Source organism: Seriola aureovittata, chromosome 10 (genome assembly GCF_021018895.1).
Source record: "Seriola aureovittata isolate HTS-2021-v1 ecotype China chromosome 10, ASM2101889v1, whole genome shotgun sequence".
In the NCBI taxonomy this organism is placed as follows: Eukaryota; Metazoa; Chordata; class Actinopteri; order Carangiformes; family Carangidae; genus Seriola; species Seriola aureovittata.
This window is the reverse complement of record NC_079373.1, coordinates 13,654,261-13,681,693: the sequence shown is the minus strand read 5'-3', so window position 1 is coordinate 13,681,693 and position 27,433 is coordinate 13,654,261. Positions and strand designations below refer to the sequence as shown.

The window sequence follows — 27,433 nt, the reverse complement described above, 5'->3', positions numbered from 1 at the left end:
GGTGTTCCTAATAAAGTGCTGGGTGAGTGTATGTGTTGTTATTGTCCTTCAAGCTCAGCAGCATTCTTGTATTTCATAGCTAATATAATTATTGAACTTTTTAGAATAATGAATATAGATGTGGTTAATGTGAACATCAGGGCGATTCACATTAACATGTCGAAATTTGACTGTATTCATACTGAATCTATCGTATGATAAATTTTTTCAGGCTGTATAGGATGTGTGAGTATTGGGACAGATCTTTTATCTTCGAGCAGTTTAACATCATTTGTTTAAAAAAAACATGGTAAGTGTGTAGCTGCTGCCTACTCCAAACTTACTTAGGACACCTCTGGATGAGATTTGAGACCAAGTATAAGGAAATGAAAGTAAACAAACTGTCATTGTGTAACAAAGTTTATTACATATGTCCAAACATATGTACAGCACATTTCTCATGAAGAGTGGTTTTGTCACAAATATAAATTATTTAGACTCTTAAAGAACATATGATACAGGAACTGTAGCTTGCTTAATGTGGAAGAAAAGATGTGCTGGCTGATCACTGTAACAGGTCGGCTAAGTGCCCTGGACAAAACACAGATGAATTATGTTTATATTTTCCCCTCAAATTGTCAACTCTTTCAGAAATAACAGAACCACATCACAAATTACCAGAATACGTGGTCCCTTCACCAGTTTACACTGAATTATGATTTATCCTTTATATATTTAACCTTTATATTTCCTTAAAATGTGACCATTTAATACTACATCCTGCCTGTATTAGACCCCAGTACTGTCCATGAACCAATATACAGTATGATAATACACACATAAATAAGGCACAAATGGAGAAGCTAAAAAAAAAAAACAAAAAAAAACAAATGAGGGCCAGAGCAGGACCAGATTTGGCACAGGAAAAGAGTGACCAAAGGTAATAAACATAATGAAATGTCAACAGCAACTTTCTGATAACCCTTTAACAACCAACCAGCAACTGCACAACTGTGTGTGAATCAAAGTTTCCAAACCATAGATTAGGAAAGAAAATGTTATCGTGTAGCATTTTCAGACTTCATCAAGTACTTACATAGGTGGAAAGATGGGTGAATTAATTTAACTACACTGAAGTACCATTCTTAACCATCATAATACTGAAAGGCAAAAATCAAGGATTGTTCCAAGTCATAGTGTTATGAACCTTTCCACAAGTTGTTGCAATAAATACTGCTTACAAAGCTTCCATTTCATTGGGCCTACGAGGAGGAAAGTGATTAAAGTGAAAAAAGCAACAGGACTGCAATGATTTATACAGATACAGAGTTAAAGAAATAATGATTATTTGTACACATGAGAAATGTGAATTTGTTAAAAACCGTTTTCAAACTATCTGTTGAGTGTTTGGAGGAAACATACTGGCTTGACTGATCATTCAAATTTCAAAAACAACTAGGCCGTCCCGTCACGCCACCATTTTAACCCACATGGTGAGACTCCATGATTCGGTTCAGCTACATGTTCAAGATAAACATTTCAAAGGTGCAGATGATAACACATTACACATTCTTTTGTACTGAAATCTTCTAATGACATCATTTGAAAGACATAAAGCTAAACACAAAAAAACATAATGTTCATGTCATGATTCCTTTGGGAATAATCCCATACATTTACCATTCAAAAAGGCCAAAACCTTCAGGCACTTTTAGGATTGAGATCAGTCATCAGTTCATGTATCCTAAAGTCTCTTTAGATAATAGTCCACGGGACTAAGCATCCATGAGCATTCCACTCAGTCTTACCATGTCTGACTGATCGAGTCAATTCATTTAAATAAAGAAGCTCGTTTTAGTATTTTTCCATCGTGAAGATGACAGAAGGAAGCAAACGTCTTCCTTCAGGGCACAAATCATTCACAGCCACAGTCACTGGGGGGGTGGGGGGTGGGGATGGGTGGGGAGCAAAATAGTTTGGTTTTGCTGGTAAAGAGGGTAACATGTTGATTCCCTTTCCAACTGTGAGCTTATGATTGGCGAGTCCAGACTTGTCCTTCAGCAGCAATATGTGGCTTTAGCCCTGGACAAAACACCCAGATCAGTCTTTTAGACAGCACTGGCAGGCTTTATGTTTTCCTGTTGTTCCAGTTTGGGTCTGCCACAGCGTTGGGCTCTACAGGTCGCTCGAGTGGCGAGCGGGAGTCCTGGGGAGACTTCTGAGCCTGCGGGGAGCGAGGGTCCAACAGTGGAGGAGGTTTGTCAGGGTGGAAGGGCCTGCTGTAGTGCTCCGATCCAGGTGGACCTGCTGGCCTGTGCTCCGGCATCCTCCTGAAGTCCTGGAGAGGGCCTTCCCGTCCCTGGTGGTAGTTGGGACGGAATTCATCAGGACGTCTTCTTTTGGGGTCTGGATGCCTGGAATGTGGAAAGTTTATTAAAACAACAACCCCAAAACAACAAAAAAATGAAATCTAAAAATATCACAAGTTTTATCAGGCTTGAACAAAACCTCACCTGTCGTAATAGGGTCTGTGACCCCTGTGGTCCCGGTCATTGCTGTACTGCTCATACGGCCTTTTTCGGGGGGAGCTGTTGTTGCGGTAACTGCCTGAGCTGCGATACGTGTCTCCATGTGGACGTCGATCACCGTAGTGATCCTTGTAGCGATGCTGGTCATATGGATGATGTCGGTCTCCCTGCCATGACTGGTTGCTGTTACTGGGGTAATTGTATTTACGGTCCCTCTGCCAGTCTCCTCGATCTGCAATTAATTATGAAAGGTTAATATCAATGATTGATGTTTGTTTATTTCCTTATTGAAAAGGTTTAATTGTTTAATCCTGTGTAATGCTATTTATGGTCTAGATTTCACTGTTCAGAAAATTATACCTGCGCCTGAAACAAACCTATTCACACGTACCATCGTTGCCAAAGTGCCGCTTATTAGCCGCATTGTACGGTTCTCTGTGGTGTCCGTGGGGGCCTGGCTGGCTCGAGTGAGATGCGGATTTGGACGATGGCTGTGTACCCATGGAGTCTCGACTAGAACCAGAAGGTTCTGGTCTGAAAGATTTTACCCTACCAGCAGGATCATCCTTCTTCTTCTGCTCCTTCTGTAAATGCCACAGGAGAATTTCAGCGTTGGTTACACACAAGAGATCATGCTCACTCCAGGAGTCTTAATAAACCAGTGTGATATCAACCTGAGACAGAATGCAACTTACCTCCTCCTCATGCAATCGCTTCTTCTGTGCCATTTTATAAAGTTTGTGAAGCTTCCTTGCACCAAACTCTGTAAACTTTGACACAAAAATCCAGAGGTTTCTGCCAAAAAAAAAAAAAAAGGCACAAAATAATAATCATTAGCCGAGTTATACAGGTTGCCATCATGATTCACTTCACAAAGATCATATCTAATCATCTTACCTTCGCCATATTTTGACATGTTCTGGGTCACTGTAGGCTTTAAGGCACTCTGTGATTCGGTCTCCAATCTTCAACAGGCATGTGCGTGTGTGCTGGAGCTGCTCCTGGTCGGACAGACCCTCGTCTGGTTTATCCAGCTGCTTCAGGGCCTTTTTCACTGGCCTCATGCGCTCCTTACACTAAACATGTATACAAATTGATAAGATTACTGAAATACACTGCTTGTTGGACAAAAAAAAAAAGGACCATAACATATACACAACTCTGCAGCCAGGGTCATTTTATACATTACTGATCAAGCTCCATTGACTTAATATTAGTATGAGAAACAAAGAATAAAGAGAGAAACTCACAATACTGAAGGTTTCCTGGTCGAGTTCATCATCCTCCTTTCCTTCAATGGGAATGGGATCAGACCCAGCCGTAATGTGAACTGGACCTTGAGTCTTCTTCCCTTTGGCTCCTTTAGCCTGAAAGGCAAAAATACCAGAAATCAAGACAATTAATCCATGTGCGCTGTTCACATCTTTAATAGATTACTCATTATACGAAGGCAGAAGGCTTTGATTTTTGAACCACTTTCTTTTAGCTGCATGTTGAATTTTAATGTTATAATAATGTGCAGCACAGCAAAGATTAATGTAAATGAATATTAATATATATCATGAATACTTTTCTGAAATACCTTTTCTTTTCTGGGCTTGGCACCTTTCTTTTCTTTGTCCCCGTCCTTTTTAAGGGTTCCCTGTTTTTCTTTGTTCTCTTTGTTATCCTTTTTCTTTTGTCTCTTTTTGGCGGGGGACTTGTCTGTTCCATCATCCTGCTCAAACGTGAGAAAAGACAATGTAAGTTCAACAGCATGGTAAATGTGCGACTACTCTGCTACCTTAGAAACTGAATTACACTTCTCTGCTGCGGTGATTACACTGTAGAACACTGTTCCTACAATGCAAGATCTCATTTACAGTTTGGTGTGTAATTCACACACTGACTGTTATAACATCACTGCAACACTAGATGGAAATGTGGTGCACTTCACGACAATTTTGTGTATTCAATACACCTGAAGTGATACCTATTTTAATTTCTCATACCTGACACAGGTATGGGAAATAAAAAGATGTTTCCACATATCCCCGTATTTGTACTGTAGTAAACATCTTTAAGAGGAGCACATATGCTACACACGTGACACTGCAATGGTTCATCTAATGGCTGACCTTGACTTCACCCTCCTCTGATGGGTTGTCGGACAGGCGGGGGGAGGAGATGTCGTTGCCCTGTTCATCCTTGAGAATCTTGTTCTCTTTTTTCGCTCGGGGCTTCCTCTTCTTCACTTTGACCTTTAGAGAAAAAAGGATTGCATGAGCGATTTGGTAGGTGGGGGGCCTCGTGTGTGGATCAAAGACAAACTCCATGTGTTGAAAACAGTATGGATGATTGGCTCTGTCATTGATAGTGGCATACCTCCTCCCCTGTTTTAGGCACGTCTGTATTGTCTTGTTCTTTTTTCAGCAGCTTGAGAAGATACTCAGCTCTCGCCTGCAACTGTTTGGCCTGAGGCTTCTTGCTTGGGTCGTCTGGGAGAATCTGTACAGAGTATGTAAATGTTAGATTGCTTGATCTAAACACATTCATTTAATGTTAGATTGTGCCTGTGCTTTTATATTTCTATTTTATCTTAATTATCAAACAACTACCTCCAATTCCATGTTTAAGGTAGATTTTAGATATTTACCTTATCAGCGAGTTTAAGGTCGGGATCCGTCTTTATCAGATCCCAGTTGCTGAAGCCGTGCTCGTAGATACCGAGCAAGAGCTGAATGTCATCCTGCAGATCCCAGTCCACATCAAAGTGGGCTATCTTGACCCTGCAGGTCAGCTTGAACCTGTGGGAAACAGAATCTTGTCAAGTTTAATCTGCGACACACATGCACCTTTTCTGAACCTCTTATCTTGAACATAATACAAAGCCCACTCTCCCCTTTATATTTGCAGTGGTATCTTACTTATTTCTCTCAGCGGGGTTGGAGGGCACTGCTTTGTGCAGCGGCTCAAACTCTTCTTCGTGCTGGATGATGGACTTGGCATTGACCTGCACTCCAGAGATCTTGATATTAATTCCTCGCCGTTTCCCAGGACCTTTGGCTGCAAAAATAACATGCATCATTTTTGTGCCTTGAAATTAGAAAAAATCTGAGAGAACTCTCAACTAGAAAAACCAATATACCTTCAACTGGGTTTTCTTTGAGGTGTTCCTCGTGCTCCTGCACTGCAGTCACACAGCTGCTATGAATCAGTTCACCAAGTCTCTTCAGGTCAGCTATGGATTTGTCCACCAGCTCAGAGTCTCGGGCGATCGCCTCCAACCTGAATACAGAAGAGAGCACTTGGTTTGTCAAACAACTTCATTGGTCGTACTTTGGCAATTAAATGATCTAGGCATACATTGATTATCAATATAGTTTATCAATATGCTTACCTTTCAAGTGGAGACCCAAATTTCTTGTATGCCTTAATGAACCTGTTAATGACATTTTGAATACATTATTAATTGATTAATCATGAAAGGACACTAGCAAATGCAACTAAGCTTCACTGTAACACAAATAAAAATGTACAGAATACTCCTATACCTGCGGATCTCGGCATCAGTGAAACCCTCCACGTTGTTTTTGCGGGCTCGAGGTCGGCCTCTCTTCTTTGGCTTCTTGTCATCATCGCTATCGTCTGTCTCGCTCTCTGAGCCTGAAGAGCGGTGCTTCAGCTTGGAGCCCACATCACTATCACTATCATTGGCCTGAGCCTGAAAGACACAAAAACCAGAGTGGCACTTTGAAAAAATCGCTGTGACCTGATTGAAAAGCTGAGAAGCTGGTGGAAGATGGCTTTATTTATATAATGGTGTTGGGTCATCACTACTGGAAAATGATTTAAAAACATTTTCACTCTCTCAAATAAATCTGTAAAATCTCCTCTTACCCTCTTGTTAGAGCTCCTGCTTCTGGGCAACATGAAGATGTCCTCCATCTCCCGCTGCTTCTCCTCCTCCTCAATTTTGCGTCGCTGCTCCTCTGGGATGATATCATCCCATTCCCGAATGGGCTTATCTTCAAACTCTGGAGTGCTCTCTTCCATACTGGAGAAATTGGCAACCTGCAGCAACAAGCAGAGAGAAAAGAATAGAAGTTGAAGGGGAGGGATGTCTAACATTGAATATAGATCAGGGTCTGAAATTAGGTCTTTATATAGTGAACTATAATTTAAAAAAACAAACCCATGGATACCTTGAACTGAGAAAGAAGTTCATCTGTAGCACTCGAGCCCTGGTCACTTTCCCTTGTTTCGGCCAACCTCAGGATCTCCTCAATATCCATCTCCTGCAGAAGCAGAGACATTGTGGTTTAATTTTCAAAAAAATGTAACAGGCATTTTTAATGTGAGATTATTCACTTATTGTGATACCTGTGGCTCTGACTCCTCTCCTTCTGCCTCTTTGAAAAGTTCCTCTGCACCAAACTTGAGAATAGCGGTCAGTTCTTCTTTATTAAATGGGTTTGAACTGTGAAGAAAAGCAGCAATGTTTAACACTCAGAGAGCTTCAGCACCTCAACATTAATTACCACTTCACAGTTGTATGCCTCTGCCACTCAGACTAGTTTCTGCTGACATCCCTGTTTATCCTGAATCATATGAAATATTAACCATTTTTGTGAAATTATGTCATAATTGCTGTGTGAATTCGTACGCATTCACAGTGACCTTGAGCTTTGACTACCCAAATCTAATTAGTTCAGCCTTGAGTCCAAGTGAATGTGCCAAATTTGAAGAAATTCCCTCAAAGCATTACGGAGATATTGCATTCACAATGCCTCTAGCCCTGGCTGTTGCTGGTGTGGAGACATAATAAAATGAATATGCCAAAAAAGCCATATGTTATTTTTGACATCTTACTTAGTGTTTCCTGAGTTGCTGTCCAGTACAGTTCGACCAGTGGTGTCCATTCTCTGAATGACAAGATGGTCCAATACCATCTTCTTCTTTGCCCTCTCAATGATGTCCTCCTCCACTGTTCCTTTGGTGACCAGTCGATATATATTCACCTACACAGGGAGCGCACAGATATATTCTTATACAATTATCTTACTAATTACGGAGCATATCTATGAGGACAGCCATGGATTTAAGATGTGGATTACCTGTTTCTTCTGGCCGATCCTGTGAGCCCTGGCTTGTGCCTGCAGGTCGTTTTGAGGGTTCCAGTCAGAGTCAAAGATGACTACAGTGTCTGCTGAGGCCAAGTTAATCCCTAAACCTCCAGCTCTGGTGGATAACAGGAAGCAGAAGTCCTACAAAACAGATGAAAACTGTCACTCCAGATCTCAAGTTCCTCCTATTTGACTCTTTTTGAATCATTTATCAAATACACACCAGGCCTGCTACTACTTTGAAATAAAAAAAGGAAGCTGAACATGTACTTCATTTGTTTAAAAAGTAATGCCACCCCTTTGTTGTAGATGCTTTTTGTAATATTAAAACAATCAAAAAATTGTGGGTATGGGGATTTTACAATAATATTAATACTTTTATTAAAAAAATGAAATATTCTATTTACTTCAGACTGAACAAATATTTATGGTAAAATCAAATTTCCAGACTTTCAATCTCTGTTAGTATCAGTCAGTAGCATTAAATTATTAGATTACATACCTCTGAGCCTTCTGCATTAAAGTGGTCAAGTGCTTGCTTTCGGATTTCTCCCTTTATGGAACCGTCCAATCGCTGAAGAGGAGAGAGGCAAACAGAGATTTAACCTTTGAAGTTTTCCTGGGCAGCCATCTGCTCTAACCTCGGCATCACCCTGCTTTACATGCCATTGTACACCGTCTATATGCTCAGACTAATCACAGCCTACCCTTAAGACTAAGTCAGCAGAAACAACCCAAGTTGACAGACTGGCAGGACTCCGGCTGGTCTTCGGTTGAAAATAACTTGCTGATATAAATAACCACATGAACTCTCAGCCTAGCGAAGTATGTGTTCACCAACACTGACATCCGATCCGAGTCAAACTCCCCCAACACAACCACCCCACAAGCCCCTTCACTATAAACACCAATAAAAACAACAGTCAAAACCTGAGGTCTGACTTCATAAACTGTTAGATGAAGCTGGTTACACTTAGAAATAGATTGCTCTAGTTTATGTTCTGTCACATACTTCCTTTAATGCAGTTTATCTTTGTCCTTTTGATCTGTGATAACTTAATAAGCAGGAAATTGTGTGCAAGTCATGGAAGGACATCATTGGTTTGCTTACCCTGGAGCAACCTCAAACTCATATCAGGTGGTACTAATTTTTAGGTGGTGATGCAGACCACAGCATCAGTCAGATTAACTACAATGACGCAGGATGGAACCAAATGTTGCTCTGACATGACGTATTGTTGAACAACATCTGAATTCAACCCAAAACTGAGCAAATCATACCTGGAACGGGTAGCGGTGCTTGGCGAGGTATTCAGCCAGAATGTCCAACATCCTGACCATCTGGGAGAAGATCAGGACTCGGTTGCCTCTTTCTCTGAGTCTGGTCAGCAGTTTGTCCAGCAGCACCAGCTTCCCACTGCCCCTCACTAGACTCTGTGACATACAAAGTGAATGTGTGAACACTGTAAATAAAGAAAAGTTAGGTAACACTCAGCTATCTCTTGAGACTGTTATGTTCCTACCTAGTTTCTTTTACAGAGCAGATTTATCCTAAGGTAACGCTCTGAGCTACAGAGGGTTCATAAGGAGACTTACCTGCATGTGTTCCTGTTGTGTTTCTGTCTCTACGTCCTCAGGCTGTTTAATAAGGAAACTATGGTTGCAGCACTTTTTGAGCTCCATAACAATGTTCAGGAAGCCGGAGGAGCTGCCTCGGGTGCCTTTGGAAAGAGCTTTGTAATTCCTTGTTAAAATCCACCTGGAGATATTCAGGAACAAATTAAGTTAATGGAGAGAAGAAATGCAGCTACTGTACAAGTGGTTTATGTGAAAGACAGATGCAATAAAAAGGTTATAAGAAAACCAGAAATAAAATCATACTTGTAAAATTGTTTCTGCTGTGCAGTCATGTCCACACGGAGGATCTGTTCCACTTTGGCAGGCAGAGATTTTTCCACATCTTTCTTGACACGGCGGAGAAGGAAGGGCTCGAGGACCTTGTGAAGACTCTGATAACCATTTTCTCTTCCTTTCCCGTGTTCGTCCTCAAAATCCTCCCAGGAATCAAACCTACAGTGCACAACAGAGATAACAAAATGTCACTCATATCTGGCGGGAACTCAAACTGCTACTTTAGTTCAGTATCACATTCAACGCCTAAACCGGGACGTACTTGTCGGGCATGAGGAAGTGCAAAAGTGACCACAGCTCTTTGAGGGAGTTCTGCAGCGGAGTGCCAGTAATGAGGAGTCTGTGGTTTGACCTGAACTCCATTAATGTTTTGTACAGCAGGGAGTCATCATTCTTCAGCCGGTGAGCTTCGTCTACACCCAGGAACGCCCAGTTAATGTTCCCAAGTACACCCTGGAGACAAACGTTAAGACATTGTAAGTGATTGATTCTGTTCATGCAAACAAAGACTGTGTAATAAAAATATACTGTCAACACATAAAGAAACATTTGATTTATCATTGCACCTACCTTGTCTTTAAGTAGAATTTCATAAGTGGTTAATAGTGCGTTGAAACGGATTCTTTTTGTTTGATGGTTCACCCACTCGTAGTCCCGGATCTACACAAAACAGAAGTAAGTTTATGTAACAAACTCTGGAGATACCACAGAAATAATAATAAAAAAAACCCTCAATCCAAATCCATCTTACCGTTTTCCTGCTCATGACATCACCGAGGTAGACCACCACATTCATGTCCGGGGCCCAGGTGTCAAACTCCCTCTGCCAGGAGGTGAGCGTGGACAGAGGCACCACCAATAAGAAGGGTCCGTACAGCTGATGCTGGTGGAACAGGTAGGACAGGAAGGATATGGTCTGGATGGTCTTTCCCAGTCCCATCTCATCGGCGAGGATAACACTATTGCACCTGAGGTGGAGGAAGAAGATACATGGTTCTCTTTCTTTCCCTTCCCATTTTCACTCAGTCTTTTTCAAATAAGATAACTGTGACAACACATTATTAGATTCATTTCCACACTACCTGCACCAGGAGTGAGCCAGCCAGTTCAACCCATCCAGCTGATAATCTCTCAGCTGTAGGTTCTCATCTCCGATGTACGAAGGTTGCTTCTTCAGAGCAACAAACCTTGGCCTTTGCTTTAACACCTGAAATAATAGTTAGAAAAAAACATCTTCAACTATGAGCAGGTTTAACTTTTAAATATTCAATTTTGAGAGTAAAGATGAGACTTGTTTTGACTCTCACCTTGCAGTCTTTAGAGGGGACGGTTTTGTTGGAGTTTCGGTTCGTGAAGCTGTTTATGCAGTGCTCAAACTTCTTTATGACCAAAGCTCCATCTTCCCAGCTGCACTCAGAATAAGGTAAGCCCATCCACTTACATAGATACTCCGGCTCATTGGAGGATGGTGTCTTGTGACTATGAGCTGTTTAAAAAAAATGCAGACAAGTTATTAGACCAACTATTCAAAAAGAAGCAGCAAACTGAAAAATAATGTGACAGTGAAAAATAAGGAAAGGGACTTACAGGGAAAGTCGGAGGATCCTGGTGCCTTTCCTGTTTTTGTTGCTGTTAATAACAAAATTCATTTAAGTGCAGCTCAAGTGCAACACACATTTGTATATAAAAAAAAAAAAAATATATATATATATATATATATATATATATATATATGCAGCACTAACAGACAACAGCAAATATATTGACTTCTTACCTATGACACGCTCCACGATCTGAAACTGCTTGTTCAGGTCAGCAGTGAGCTCCTGTTGGCAGTTATGAAATTCCACATCCTCAGGAGACGCCCTCCTCAACCTACAAACAAAGACAAGGTAAAAAATCAAACTTTCTAAAAAGACAAACAATCAATGAATCAACAAAATGTTGATGCAAAGACAAATATTTTCACCATGAATTGAGCTCTTCGCTTTTCTTTTTGTAGTTGTCCAGTTTCTTTAGTCCCTTGACCTTTTGCTGTGTCAGAGAGTCCATGCTCTCCCATGTGTTGTGGATGTAGGACCAGCCCTTCCACTTAATCAGATACTGAGTCTCACCCTCGTCATTCTCAGGGTCAAAGCCTTCACATGGGTCCCCATTTTCCTCTATAGAATACACAGTAGTGGAAGCCCCGTTGGCTAGAAGCAAAAAAAAAAAAAAGTATTTACACTGTGGCAGAATGTAATTTAATGAGAAACAACATGATTTTTCATAATAGTGAGAAACAACAGTGAAAATGCATCACCTCCTTTTTTGCCTATCCTGGTGTCCATAACTTTCTCAATAGTCTCACTGTCATCGTCCTGCTGTTCATCGCCTGCGTCCCCCGTCATTTCGATCAGGTCATCAGAGTCCGTTTCAAAGTCGTGTTGGTCCTCTTTGTAACTGTAAGACAACAGAAAGACAGGGGATGAGTGTCGACGTACAGGTGATCGTGATGTATCAATAAAACAACTCTTTATTACCCGTGATGGAAAACATAAGTCTAGACTTCTGATAAAACTAAACTAAATGTATTTGTAATATTTTTAATACCTGAAAAGCACAGAGAAACAAATGTTTAAAAAAAATAAATCCTTGGAGGAAAAAAAAAAACACTTCAAAAATGCACCTTTTGACTTTTGTTGCGCCCCTTCTTCGAGTCTGTCTCTTGGGAGTGTCTTCCTCATCATCATCGTCGTCATCATCATCGTCATCGTCGTCATCTTCTTCAGCCGACGACTCTGGTTTCCTGGACTTTCTTCCCTTCTGAGACAGCTGCTTTTTGACTGTCGATGATTTGGTCTGAGGTCTATAAAACACAGAGTTAAGCAAACAAACAGGCAAACCACTTAGAGAAAAGGAATCAATCTCCTGGATCATTGATCATCAAGTGATTTTGCTCTCTGGCTGTCCAGTGGCCACTTGCCAAACTGCAGCCACATATTTAATAATTTGAAAAATATTTGCAACATGTTTTATGATTAGAATACATTTCAAATCAATTTGTAATTATAGATGTTATACTGTTTAGAACATCAGGCTGAAGGATTCAGGTGTGTACGTCACTCCAAAGTAAGGGTAAAATGTGTAATCAAACAACTGCTCACACAATATGGAATGATTTCGAGATGACCAGTGGGTAGCTGTCTGATGGCCAGGCTTCGCTACACTCTTACCTTCTAGCAGGAAGTCGTCTGGATCTAACTTTTTTCTCTTCCTGCTCACTGTCTGTACTGTCCGAAGCCTCCTCCTCCTCCTCCTCCTCCTCTTCATCATTTGAGTCATCATCTTTCCAGATATTTCTTACAACAAAGAAATGCCACAAGTTCACCCTCAAGGCCCATCACTGCTATAACCAATTATAATTTCATGAAATACTGGCCAGAGGGTGTTCAACCCAATTTAATCAGGGACAGGCCGCTGATCTGACCAATCAAATTTGAAGCAAATGTATCAAATATGACCTGGCTGGCTAAAAACTAACTGAGCCCATACTGAGCCAAACAGATACCCATTTACAAATAAGCATTAAATGATAAGAATCACAATATGAACACAAACTTGCAGCAGAATGACGCGAACAGACATGAACTGTGAAAAAGTACCGTATGGATCAAGTGTTAAATAATAAAATCCTGTTAACAAAAAAGTTCTATAGAAGTGTCTCAATATGACAGAATTCAAAAAGATTTGAAAGAATATGGTGCTGCATTACCAAATAAATTATAGGGAAATGAAATAATAAAATAATAATTCAAATCCCAAAAAGATGTTCACACCCTTCATACTTACTCCTTTTTCTTAGCACGTGATGGTTTTCTCTTGGGACTGTCGCCCTCAGAGTCACTGCTACCCTGTAAATACAGTCAACAGAGCAGATACACATTCCATTAAGAGCTGCGTTTCCATTTGAAGCACTTCCACATAACAGCCACTAGATGGCACGAGTGGCTAGTTTCAAACAGCTGATGCCTACAGGGATATCTGTGCAGTCAGGCCACACTACATGTTGTTTGTCTTTATTGTTTCATTGTTCGTCTTCAAGCTCTCATTCACATCTGCTCACCCCAGCTCCAATGTTCAAACGAGCCGGCTCCTGTCTACTGCGATTTGACCTCCTGACCCCGTACACATCTGGATGTTCTTCCCACATCTGTAATCAAAGAGAAGCTGCTATCAGAGACTCACAGATTCGCTGCTCCACTATATAAATTTATAACGTCACAGTTCCATTGTAATTTGTAAGTATGTATCATAGGGTTATAACTGAGGGGTTCATTAACAATTATTCTGCACATAAAAACCCAAGTCTATAAAATACCAGGCAATAGTGACATATGTCCCAGTTTCCCAGAAAAAAAAGGTGGTGTTTAGAAATGTCTGATTTTGTACAACCAACAGTCCACAACTCAAACATATTCAGATTTTAATTATATGAAACAGAGAAAAGCAGCAAATATTCACACCTGAGGAGCTCTAACTGGAGATTTGGGCATTTTTGCTTGAAAATAAAAAAAATGACTGAAACTGTTAATTATTATAATGGTTTATTATTTTCCTCTTGGTTGACTAGTCAATTGCTAATCTTTTCAGCTTGAATGTGCTACATACTAACTGTAGTAGTATATTGTTTTGCAGTTAGTATATAAAATTAACACTTTCTGACTAACAGAAAATTAAGCAATATGTGTGCCATGAATGTCAATCAAAACTGCAAGTTATGAATGCCATAAAGATTTAATGCTTACTTTTTGTTTTTCCTGGATGGTTTCTGTAGGTATATGACCACCACCCACAATCTACTATTATTTTTTGGAACTGGGACACAGCTACAGTCTCACAAAGATAAAAAAATACAATATGGCTGAAGTAAAACTTGCATAACTGAGGATGCAACTACAACTGTCAAACTTTCATAATCACATTAGCCTCATTACATGCAGTTAACTATTATTAGAGGACAGAAACCATAATCTGCTTTAGAGTAAGTTACCACTGAAGACTTAGGTACCTCTCTAAAGTTCAGTGACCTTTACCTTTTTCACATCTGCCAGACGCTCCTTCTTTCTGACTGGCTTGTCTTTGACTTCTGATGTGGTCTGTTGTGATTTGGACTCTGCAGATTCGCTCTCTGACTCGGAGTGACTCTCTGACTCTGAGGAGCTGTTTGACTCCGAGTTGTGGGATCTCCTCCTCTCACTGCCATGCTCGCTCTCTGACTGACTTCCTGACTCCGACGCAGAGTGGTTGGATTCCTCTGAAGCTGAATTGCTACAGGAACAAGAAAATGTTCATTCTTTCGATTTTTCAATGCATATATATGCTAAGCTAATGTTTATATTATACTGTACACCCTACTAAAAGATGGCAAAAGTGTGAGTTGATAATTGCAGCAACTTAAGAATGTCTTAAACTTCAAACTCAAACTGCACACACTCATGGAGACATGGAGAAACTAAATACAAGAGGTTAATACAAGGACTTAACACATGAGTAAATTGCGACTCTTAGTCAAGAGGAAACAGAAACCTAATTACATCATGCACCATGTTCCTTACTCAGCTAACAGTCTTATAATAACCTCATTCTCGTTAAGGCACACAAATCCTCTTAGAGTCATTTTGAAAAGCCTCAGAGGTCACAGAGACTAAAATAACAAGTTAAAACTGGGACAAACTGTAATTTAACAAGGCATCACTTTGCTGAGTGCTTACACCCACTGAATAGTTTTAAGTCTTTCTGCTCTGCTAACACACTAGGTATAAGAAAAGTTATATGAAAATAAGACCATAATTAAGAACCATAATTACTTATATCAAAAACTCATATCCTCATCAGGCCTGGTTCCCATTTTTTGGATGAGTGAGTATCTTGAGATTGCTAAATAAATACACATCAGCGAGTCCAGAACCAAGGCTTCTGTTTCCTAAGCTTTTCAGCTCATCACTAAATTGAAGCAACATCTACTTCTGACCCCTCATAACACGTCAAACATGAGTTGTGAGCAGGTTCATCGAACTTATGTTTCCTTTCAGATCGTGTCATGTGAGGGATTTTTTGAGAGGCCTGAAAAGGTGAGTATGTTCAATATGTCATGAAAAAAAAAAGAAAATAAAGAGAAATGTCAGGAGAATAATCATCTTGTGACCCCCTCAGATTTATCCTGAGTATCATTTAGGAGGCCCCAATTTGCCTGACTGGTGACCACTGAAACAAAATATTACTAATTTGAAAAACTCAGTGTCACTATACACAAGTACCTTCAAATGTTTTAGGGACCCCTTTGAAAACAAGATGGTGTGTCTCGAAGGATATATCCTATTACAATGAAATTCAAATTTGATACAACTCTATCAATTTTGCATACAATAAGTACTACAAAGTTTAATTAATATTTTAAAATGAGGGTAAATTAATTTGATTGTGGGGGAGTCATCAATGGATAAAATTATCTTGGGATGGTGACCTCTCCTGTCTGGCTTTATCTGCATGCAGTATTTTGTCTGGACATATGGGGGCGCTATACCCATTCAGAATTCATCTCCAGGAATCACTGCTTTCAATGGACTGTTTTGCAGATATATGGGCTCATGTCTTGCAAATATTGTAATTATTATACAGGTTTTAGTTATGTTATCTATTGGGTGTTTTTGTGAACAACACTCTTACTTGGAAATTTGAAAGGATTTACATTTGCCTTATTAAATGTGTAAACAATAACCACGTGTGTATTCTACTATTTATACAAACATGATGATGACAGCAATGATAATTAAGGGGAACATGAAAGCATTGCTGAGAACTAAATAATTATAAAGTAAGTGGTGGTAAATGTTAACAATTTCACAGCCCCAACTGCCAAACTCGGAAGTGCATGGCTCCTTCCGCTTTAAGTGAGGTCACAAGTGGGAGGGGCGGGACATAATCTCGAATTACTATTGGTTGACATGTTACTAGGTGGAAATCTAGCCTATAGCAGTGCAGTGTGCAGGCTTTGCGAGGTCTGAACTCTTCCTGTTCCTCCTCCATGTAGTTCTGAGCTGAGTTTTAATACAGATAAGTGAGCAAGCTGGGCACACAAAGCAAGGGCCATTTTGTGACTCAGAAGAGTGTGCATACAGTACTTTACTAAGATATATTATGTTACATAAAGTGAGCAGATTTTCTGTTGCTCATTATACTCTGCTCTGCATGTCCACAGTGTTCAATTGTCTGAAAAAGTTAGGCTGTTATCAATGGCAGAGGACATATTTCATTCACAGCTAAAAATACTAAAATGGCTGCCACAAGATCACACAAAAAAAAAAACTACAAATGTGATGTAATCTGCTGCAGTGTACCATCAGTAAAATGATATGAGGGTGATTACCTGCATTTAGCATCCAAACTTCTCTGTGTCTTTATCTAAGAACACAACAATCTATTGAGATCAGGCTGCATTATTTGTTGAGAAATTGTGGAAAACAGAAATTCTAATACTAAGAACCTAAGCTGGGATACAGCATTAGTTAAATAAATACAAACATCTTTCTTTTTTTAAATAATGGCTAGCCACTTGTTGTTTCTGCATTCCTGTATTGTCCTGACACCATGCAAATGATCTGATTAGTTTTAAAAATCATCTTTATTGATCAAAATGTAATGTTTCCACTGATTCTTATATATGAATAGGATAAATTGACTGAGGTTGATAAATACACAAATGCAAATGTTAACACTTTATAATAAGAAAGGCAGACAATAGTGTAAAAACAGTCACCACATTTGAGTGTCCAGACTCTTGGTCACAGGGCCTTTATAAGCTACCTGTCAAGTTACACAAATTTAGCCAGATTTAAATAGAAAATTAACATTGTTTAGCTGTAACATTCAAAAGCATCAGACATGATCAACACACATGCTTCAATAAGCACACCAATCACCATATAGCTGATAACATCTGATTAATACAAAAGTACCTTTTAAATTTAATCTGATATTTAAAAATCACAGTAAGTTTATGTGATCAGTGTAAAGTAAAAGCAAGCATCTAATAATTCTATTCATAAACAATCATTCTGTGTCAGATATTTAAATTGAAACCATCCATTCATAAAAGCCCCCTAAAACCAAAATAAAAATAACCTTCCCATGGGAACAAATATAAAGCTGAAGGTTAACATTCTGTTACATAAGCATGTGCCACTGACATAACTTAATAATACACAAGTAGTTTTTAGATAGTTTTACTAACCTTGCAAAACAAGACAAATTTATTTACAAGGCATTAACTCTTAAGGGGTCTTAAAAGCAGAAATAACTGGGCATAATCAAACTTGTATTTCCTATAACTTGGTCAAAACTTTAAGTACAGGTTCAAATAAAAAGTATAGATTGGTATAAAAATAAAAATTGCAGCCACAGGCAAACTGAGTTCAGGTCAAAGAACTAACGACAAAGTACATTATCTATAACATATCCAAAAGACCGGACATATCAATGACCATGAGTAATGCCAAAGCAAAAACATTGTTTCTGTACAAAAACGAAACAACGTTGATAAAATGGTGCAATGCAGTACCAACTAGTAAGACAAGGTCATATTACATTATAGGGACAGGACATTAAACATTTGTGACAAATCATTTGGAACATAATACAGGACAAATGAGTTTTCCTGTGGTCTAACACACATCTTGTGGGCTATGATCTCTTAACACAGGCCTGAAACCTCAGTAATGAGTTAAGAAATGAAATGGTAGGAAAATCAGGGTGTGGCTATTAAACAATAGCAAGGTCATTCGTGACACTGGTGCACTTCATCAAAACCACGTCGCAAATGTATACACAGGTGATCAACCATGCTTGACAAGGTAAACAATCAAACCAGATATGGAAAAGGTAAAAAAGTATAGGGATCATACCTTGATGCATTGCTTTGAGCCGATCCTTCATCATCTTGTTTTTTATTTTTATTCTTCATCATTGTAGTATCCTGAAAATCGCTGATAGGATGATCTTTTGTCCTGGTATTTACTGTCAAAAAGTTACAGGAAGCATGAACTATCATACAAGTCCCACAAGATTGCCTTAGCTCAGATGGCAGTTAAAGCCCAGGCGGTGCGACACGAGTCAAGAAAAGGCATTAAATCGAAAGATTTGAGGATCATTACTTGCATCGTTAATTTAAATCCAAGTAAGAAAAATGACAGGTGCTGTTACAATAAGTTAAATATCCATCGCATGTCTTTCAATATAGTCCACGGATCAAGCCGCATGCAATTAATTCTAACTGCGTCATCAGATGAAGGATTAGAAAAACAACATTTACGGATGAGAAAATCAGTAAATTATGAATTACACAATGTAAACATACCAATTCAATGTGAAGAAAGGTGGTAGCCTATAAATGAACTATTTGATTCACGTTCGATCTATCACAGAGTTTAAACATTTATCCGACTCGAATGAGGATAACTATAAAAAAAAATAATAACTTAACAATAAATTACAAAAAAGAGCCTTGCTTGGAAAAGCTTGTAGGCCTTTACAGTCTTCATCTACTGTCAGACACAGAGCGACAGAGTCGAGCAGCACACTAAAAATGGAGGCGCGCCATGGCTGCCAGAGCCCAGTATGGAAAACAACGACAAGCACTCCCTCAGCACAGACGGCTCCTACGGCTCGACAAATCAGCCCAAAAACCACACCAAACGCCAAAATTTCCGCTAAAACAACGATCGTATAATCACAAGCTTCAAGTTTTCATCAAAATCAAGCGGTCTCGGTCGAAAAACAGACAAGAGAAACGGTTTGACGAAAGCCCATGGCACCCTTCCCAAGGCTCAGCCGCCATCTAGAGCTCCTTCCTAGCTCTGAATGCTTTGCCTTTGATTGACGTTATTTCCATTTACCCCACACTCAGGTGATGTTTAAGTCCCACCCCTTTTATTATGTTTAAAATTTGCTTTTATATAAACTTACATACATTGTCAGCCCGAGGACAAAAGCATGACACTGAAAGCTTTCTTACCACTTCATAAAAAGGTAAAAAAAAAAAAAAGAGGCTGTACAAGTATATTAATGTTTTTTTTTTGCAGCAGCAGCAATTGCATCACTTCCTGCTCAGACAGGAAGAAGGACAACCAGGAGCCATTTTAGAGAGCCTTTGGAAACCATTTCTGGTCTGACCAAAACCATTTTATGTTTCTTACACAGATGGGTGTATTCTCCCCCACTGTTTTAAAATTAGCTTACATAAAGATTTTACAGTGAGACCGATTAAAGCACAAAGGTGCATTTTAACTAACAATGTTTCCATTAACTCGTCAATCGAGGTTATAGTTTCCTTTGTGGAGAAACACCAGATAAAGAAAGAAATCATTACTTCAAGAGATTCGTCAACCCAGTACACAGCTTAAGCACTTATGCTAGCTCATATTTACGAGGTCAAACTTGGATGATTAGTGACACAAAGTCAATGCAATCCAAAGCCATTTGTTGTATGAATTAACTGAAATTTTAAAACCCAATGCCGAGCTAAAGGACTTCAACGTTATAAAAATATTACGCCAAATATCCTCCATGATATTCTGGTTAAATAGCTAATGAAACAAAGCCAGGAAAAAATACGAGGACATACACTTTATTTAAAAACAACATTTGAATATCAAATGTACAATGGCTGGTTTTGTGTTTCCCAAAAACAACAGTGTAACTTTTCAACGAGTCCACTATTCAGTCAGCAACGGTGTTCCAGTGTCCATGTTGTTGTAAAAAATAAAAATCCAAACGCTTAAGTCCAGTCAGAAAAAAGGTTTCATCTTGTCAAAATTTGGCTAACTGCCAAATCACTTGCCATCTTCACGTTAAACAACGCTGTCTCCACTTCAGCAATATCCAGTTGAATGGGGTCTTGATAGGATAAAAAAAGAAGGAAAAGTTGTAAGCCCACAGTGCAACTGAAATGAGTAATGATTCACTGTCCAGCAGTTAAAAAAGGCATGCTAAACTAGACTAAATTTAAGACAGTTCAGTAGCATACGTGGCTAGCTTTCAGTTGCGTTAGCTAGCACTGCGCAAGTGCATGTGTTACGCTGAAAGGAGTGTTTGTAAGAATACATAATTGTTAAAAAAAGTTTTAGATTTTTTTTTTTTTTTAACAAAGTTGCCATTCCCATTAATTTTCATGAAAAGTCATCATATCGACATAATGTACAGAACGCAAAATAAAGATTTGGGTGATTTTGTAATCCAGCCTCACTTCATTTTGGGATTACTGTTGTTGGAGGTATTCTCCTACAGCCAAACTTTGATGTACTAAACTCCATTAAGACATACACAATACTTTTAATGCATTAAATGGAAGTAAATAAATAGATTTGGCTGAAGGTCCTACAATATAGAATGGTTAGCATTAAGTTAACAGTGAGAAGCGCAACAAGCTATACTGATCCAACTTATCAAATTTTTGTTGGGTCCTGAATTAATATATTGTTTGGTGAATTTAAAGTTATCGGTAAAATGGAGTCTGAGTTGAGCAGATATTCCAACAGTTTGCAAAAAAAAAATTCATCAGCTGACCACCAGGGGTATGAGTCTGGAGTTAGCCTAATTCACATCACGCATTATGCGTAACACTTAATTACACAACAGCTGTGATGTTCAAGCTAATTAAGATCAAAACAACAAAGCACTCGTATGTGTGCAAACAATGGTGTATGCAAAATAAAATACATAGCCTGAATTGACAGAATGATTACCAGTCATCAAAGCAAAGACATGACTGACCCATAGATGAACATAGTAGCATCCAGTAATTATTAATGCAACCTTCAAACAATGGTTATTTACTTACATCCAAAAATGCTCTTAAAAGCGTTGAAATACAGCAGTAAAACAAAAATAATTGTGACATGGTATTGCTCGTGTTTTATCAGGTTTTCAACATAGGCAAAAAACCTATCAGAGCAAAAAATAGAAAAAAAAAAAAAAAAGATTTTTAGCAAAAATGGGGAATATAGCAATTCCTGGAGAAATGTGGCTTTTTCTATACAATGCCAACAGGTGGCAACACTGCCAATGTCCACATAAAGCCACAGCAAAATCAGCTTATATTTTTGTTAATATGAAAGTAGTCACATAATGAAAATTGTTATTCATGGACTACCTTAAAGTCACTTTTATTGACTTACCCTTTTGTTTATGCCTTCTACTTGCTGACATCTAGGTCTTAAGCTAGCCATTAGAACTTAAGTGAATGGCCGCAATAAATACATCAACTAAATGTGTCAGTAAGCTCGGCTTAAAATAGGAGGGAGGTATCTTCAACCTCTTTAGGAATCCAAATGGCATACTGTGAACATGTGGCAACTAGGTTTTCTATTCATTATATTCATGAGCTCAGAAAGAAAGTGAATAAATACTGAGGTCAAACATGTACTTACAGAGCTGTCTTCTTTCTCTTCAAAACCCGGAAATCTTCACACCAGTCAATGCCCCGACTGTAGAAAAGATAAGGAACACACATGTATTACCATACACCAGACCAACACAAAAAATAGCAAACTAGTGGACCACTCAGAGTGGCTCGCTCTAACTGGTTTGAAGCATTTTGTCAATACAGGTGATTGACAAAAACTACTTTTTGCAGCAAACATCCTGTGAAAGTGAGGAGGATTGTGTTAATCTTAGAGAGAAAATACACGGTTATCTCCAACCTTCACAGTGATAACTACTGATAAGTAGCTCATGTTCTATACGGAGAATACTGGAAACTGAAGGCCAAGAGAATATAAAGCTATATTCTAAGTGTTTTTTGTTTTTTTTAATATTATAATATCAGTTAAGTTATTTTTTCTAAGGTTTTGCTCTTCAAGAAATCAATTTTCACAGACACCTTAAAGCCTAAATGACATTTTTCGTACCTCTGCAGCTTATTATGCTTGTTCACTACTGACAATGGATGTTTTCATATTTAACTTAATTAAAACCTTCAATGCTGAAATCTTCTCAAGCACTGTTACTAACGCGACTTATTGTAAGCTAACTTGATCAATATTGTGTGGTTTAAAACATTGTATAGGAATTTATAATGTATGGGAAGCCAATAAAGCAAATAAAGAAAGTTTAACTGATATTATTTCACCAATGGAATTGGACTAATAGTTACAACTGATTATGTTCATTATTATCATAGTAATTACACCTGATCTTTAAGTTTTTTGAAGGGTTTTGCAACAGACCGACTCTAGCACAGATGTGTCAGAAGAAAACAACACCTGTGGTGCATGGTCAGCGAGGCACACTGCATTTTTAACTAAGGTATGTGTAGACGTAAGCTAAACATATGTTGCTCTGTGCAGGGTTATCAGTTCTTGTGCTGTATGGTGCATTTAGGTGCTCTTGGGAAACTCGTGCATCTCAAGAGCTGTCAACTGATTGGGAAACTTTTTTTTAACATTAAAAATCCATCAAATACATATTATCAAGTCAAGAAATTACTCCTGCTAACTGCGGTTTGCCTTTACGTTCTTCTTGGCAAATTTCTAGCCTTATGCTTTTAATTGTAAGGATTCCTGTCTGTTTCTACAGCTACTTCTTACTTTCTGTGTTCAGACCAACTTGCTATATGCATTTTAATTGGTTAGGCTGTATAAAATGGAGCATATCAAATGATGTATCTTTAGACAATTTAAAGTTTTTTTATCTTACTCATTAGCCATGGGCTGTAAATTCATGTAAATATTTTCAAGGTGTTAAATGGTCACATTATTGGCTATATGTACTGATTACAACAAGTAGATAATTAATGCTTACTGTTATTGTTCCAGAAATGCCATTTTGTTGCATCACTCATCTCAGGAAATTGTTGTTGTTGTTGATATGTTGCAATGTAAGACATTCCTCATATTTTGCAAATGTCCCACCATGGGACTAATTAAATTCATCTGATTTTAAGACTGGCTGGTTAATCCAGATTTTGGTGCAGAAGTATTTTGAGTGACATTCCTCTGGCAGTAAACATAAATCACAGCTACCAATAAAGACCTGCACTAAACTTATTTTAACTTTCATTTGGCTGAAATTTGTTGGTTCTGATATTTTTTCCCCAAGTGTCACCTACCAAAAGCAGTGGAATGAGGAAATAATGAAGTCAAACAGCTATAATTTGAAACAAATGGGTATTGGTAAAATTCTTTTACCCTACATGACGCCCTCTACGGGCCACAATTAAAGTTGTATTTCTACAGTGTAATTGTATAGCCATATTAGCCCTCACAAAATTTCCAGTCTGCTAACTTACAAAATGGAAACACAACATATAAATGTAACAAAATTTGTAAATATTTGTGCAGGTTTTCAAACTACTAACTACTAATGTGGAAGAACTGGCAAAGATTTGCATAATGTGACTAGAGGTCAACATGTTTAACATAGTCTACGTCACCTGAGCTAAACTTCGCGTTTTCGCACAACTCTAATGGCGAAACGCAACATCCAAGTTTTAAGTAATAAATTGGTAAAAACACCTGAATGAAAATGAAGCTGTACAAGTGTTCGCACAGCTGGTCTTAACACCATAACTATTGCAAAGGCATGATTGGACGAATCTTAAGGGATCGCAAACCCACCATATTCCCTTCTTGCCTAGCAGCCAATTTGTTTTGTAAAATGTCATTGTTTTAAATATAACTTGAAATGTGATTGTCAGTTGTTTCTGTTACACAGGACACTTATCACAAAAGGTAATATTCGGAAATCATGAACAGGTTAGCTAGCTAGTTGAATATGGACGTATTAAAAATCGAATTGTCAGTTTAAAATAATTGAATGTTTCTTGCAATAGAATATAAGGAATCTGTCTTTAAATGCTGAAATTGGTGAACTCAAACCATATAAGTAATGTTAACACTTAAAATGTAGAAGAAGATACTGCACAGCAAGAGGTAAACATAAGACGTACTATGATTTTTGTCATGTTTTAGCAGGATGATCACTTGTAAAACTCTAATGATATGTCAAAAGAGACAGTACTAAAATTTATAAGAGTTTAGTTTACATATGCATTTAAGTCAAAGAGAACTTATTTTAAACTCTCTAACCACAACGCATCTGTCACACAGTAAGGTATTTGATTATCTACATATATTTTAAATCAATGTGTTTATCGTCGCCACATCATACACTAGGGGGCAGAACTAGCCCACCATCAAACATAATCGCCACTGCTTTTAGTCAAAATAAACTGCTATAATGAACAGAAACGATGCAAGAAATTATATTTAGCGAGACTTCCTAGTAATGACATTGAAGTGGAAAAAATGCACTGTTCACTTAGCTTTTTATTAAGTTATGTTTGTGTGGTCAGTAAAAACAGTCAATTCGATGTTCAATGCAAAGATAACATGCAAGGAATCTTCTGTAAACATTTAGCCTATCTTAAGAATGATACTTACAAATCCCCATTGCAGCGTGAATCACTTGAATCCCTCTAATCACGACTCCACGATGACTAAATGTCAACCCTTTAAAATAGAAAAGTACAGGTTCAGAGAGGAAATGTGACAACAGCACACCCTACTGGCTACATGTATGTGGCAGTACAGACAAAGAACCTAGTAAGACTGCGAAAAACACAGAGCCTGGGCTGGTTACTAAAAACATACCATTTCGCTCAAGTAAGAGGATCTCCTTTCTTCTAAGACGCAGTTTGTGAAACATCAAGGGGAATACCTGCAAAATATGAAACATGTTTACGATCAGTTTTGTAATCACAACTAACCAAAATCACAGCTTACTTTGGTAGAAAAAAACTAATATAAACTGGACATTTGTGTTAAAAGATCTATTTAAGATTATTTCAAAGAATGTTTGAGAGCTCATTAACATATTAAGAAAATTAATAATGAGTCGTTGCATATTTAGTCACGAAAATGTTTCATTTTTACATGTCTTGGTGGCTCCAAATGCAACTAAACTGGTCTTCACCAGTAACATCCTATTGAGAATAGCTTAGAGAGGACATTTTGTTGTGTGCAGGGTGGTACTAATCCTTTGGATTGAACAATATAGTTTAAGATGCAAATATCTAGTATAAAAGATTGTACATCATCTGTTTTACTATGTGTAGTATTTGTCTTTATATGTAGATAAATCAACAAGGTTGTCCGTGAGACTGTGATATTAAGATGATTTTATTTCTTTATTTAATTTTAATGCAATATTTAAAGTTTCCTCAAATTCATACTTGTAGTGAAGCTTTCAAACATAAAATCTTTATTTACATGTCTTGCAGGTATAATGTAACATGGAAAAACAAAATTAATGTACATATTTAAATTACCTCTCCATTCAGTACCCCAAAGGGTTAAAAGCCAACACCCTATTTTGTATTTCGAAGTATATCTGAGCTTTTACAACATATAGAACCTTTATTTGACAAATAAATCAAGTATAGTTAAGTATAGTGTCTACAATGTAAGAGTAGTTGTCAATAGTCATATTCTGAGCATTTTGACAACTTGTCACAATTTATTTAACTATTTATAAATAATAAGTTTTAAGCATCTAACACTTACTTAAATCTTGTCATAAACTACATTTGTACACTCTGTGGTAAGATCAGGCGAAAAACTATTGATTTTTAAAAAATTTTTTGATTTATAATTCGATGAAAAACCTCAAAAAGCATATATACTGAAAATAAACAAAAATATGCACGAGCTTGTTGTATTGATGTCAATCAGTCTCAATACATCAATTAAAAAACGAAACATTCGCTTATTTTTGGTGTTTTCGTCGAGCAAATTCAGACAAGGGCATTTGCCCTTTCAAGGACAAAGCAAATTTTAAATGCGTAGGTTGAAATAACTCCAAACAGGTCGAGAACAAATGTGCTTGTCCAAATATGAACTAAGTTAACTAAAAACAGAGCTAGCAAACATATAAATTTCATCAACTAAAACACAATTATATGCAATTTACACTTTGTAGACCGTGTTCTTTATTCTTCGCCGACAACACACCATGGCCATTTTTACAACACTGCGTCTAACTGTCGTTCTTTCCACCATATTGCCAAACACCTCCTGGCTCGTATTTTACAGCTATTAATGCACGATTACTGTTAAGTTCTTACCCATTATCCAGGCCGTGTCTATCCCCCGTCATCTTCCCCGGTCGGTGCCACATTTTGGGGCGATTTTCGTCGTTTTGGTGGGTCTTTCGGCCGCATCATTCCGCCCTTCCTCTTCTCCGTCCTCACCGCCTTGCTCCTCTGTTGTGTGTGTCCTCTCCGCCTCTGCCTGAGCTGATATCCTTCAGCGGCTCTGCCCCCTTTCCTCTCAACGTAAGCCAAACTCCACTTCCTCTCCAGCCCCATCTAACTAGCGTTAGCAGCCCACTGAACCCGTAAAACACCCCGAAACTCTTCTTGCTGGAACCTGAACTCAAGGAAATATATTTGGAACATTTTTAGAAAACTCAAAGTAACGTTAACAAAACATGTTTTATATAGTTTTTTTTATTATTATTATTATTATTATTATTATAAAGGTGTACAAAGCCACGTTAAGCCGTAAAATCAAATAGTTTATTTTTATTTTATTTTAGATTTACCGGTTACTGTCAACAAGTAACCTGTGTGACTTTCTAATATATGAAATTAACTAGTTTTTAAGAAAAAATTGGTATAATTTTGTAAAAACATAGTGGCACCTATGTGTCATAGTAAGTGGTACTATACTACTGTAAATATGCACATTTTCACCTGCTTCCAACCCTCCTCCCTCTCATCAGCCATACAGGAACACTGTTAAAACACAGTTAGGATTAGGTATTATATTATGTGTATAATAGCCTGTGCCTTCTTTAAACCTTTTCCCTCATTTG

General features: G+C 38.1%; 1 protein-coding gene across 2 annotated transcripts; it reads right to left on the bottom strand.

The window, feature by feature from the left end:
• Window positions 1-383: 383 nt before the first annotated feature.
• Window positions 384-26,955, bottom strand: chd2 (chromodomain helicase DNA binding protein 2). 2 transcript variants are annotated; one of them, XM_056387715.1, is made up of 42 exons: window positions 26,682-26,955; window positions 25,210-25,276; window positions 25,000-25,068; window positions 21,988-22,044; window positions 18,466-20,455; window positions 14,599-14,833; window positions 13,629-13,715; window positions 13,355-13,416; window positions 12,739-12,864; window positions 12,192-12,371; window positions 11,826-11,965; window positions 11,493-11,718; window positions 11,298-11,398; window positions 11,111-11,152; window positions 10,831-11,009; window positions 10,606-10,730; window positions 10,275-10,491; window positions 10,094-10,183; window positions 9,786-9,976; window positions 9,494-9,682; window positions 9,209-9,371; window positions 8,894-9,046; window positions 8,115-8,186; window positions 7,604-7,753; window positions 7,359-7,507; window positions 6,870-6,966; window positions 6,692-6,784; window positions 6,387-6,560; window positions 6,041-6,210; window positions 5,887-5,928; window positions 5,635-5,774; window positions 5,414-5,552; window positions 5,143-5,293; window positions 4,872-4,994; window positions 4,625-4,747; window positions 4,090-4,224; window positions 3,758-3,874; window positions 3,405-3,583; window positions 3,203-3,302; window positions 2,899-3,091; window positions 2,493-2,739; window positions 384-2,393 (listed from the first exon to the last, which is right to left on the bottom strand). In XM_056387715.1, the coding sequence occupies exons 5-42, from the start codon at window positions 18,609-18,611 to the stop codon at window positions 2,108-2,110; spliced, it is 5,532 nt and encodes a 1,843-aa protein (XP_056243690.1). In that variant the 5' UTR covers window positions 18,612-20,455; window positions 21,988-22,044; window positions 25,000-25,068; window positions 25,210-25,276; window positions 26,682-26,955; the 3' UTR covers window positions 384-2,107. The 2 variants fall into 2 exon arrangements, with proteins under 2 accessions (XP_056243690.1, XP_056243691.1); XM_056387716.1 differs by lacking the exon at window positions 12,739-12,864 and having other exon boundaries at window positions 26,682-26,954.
• Window positions 26,956-27,433: the final 478 nt, after the last annotated feature.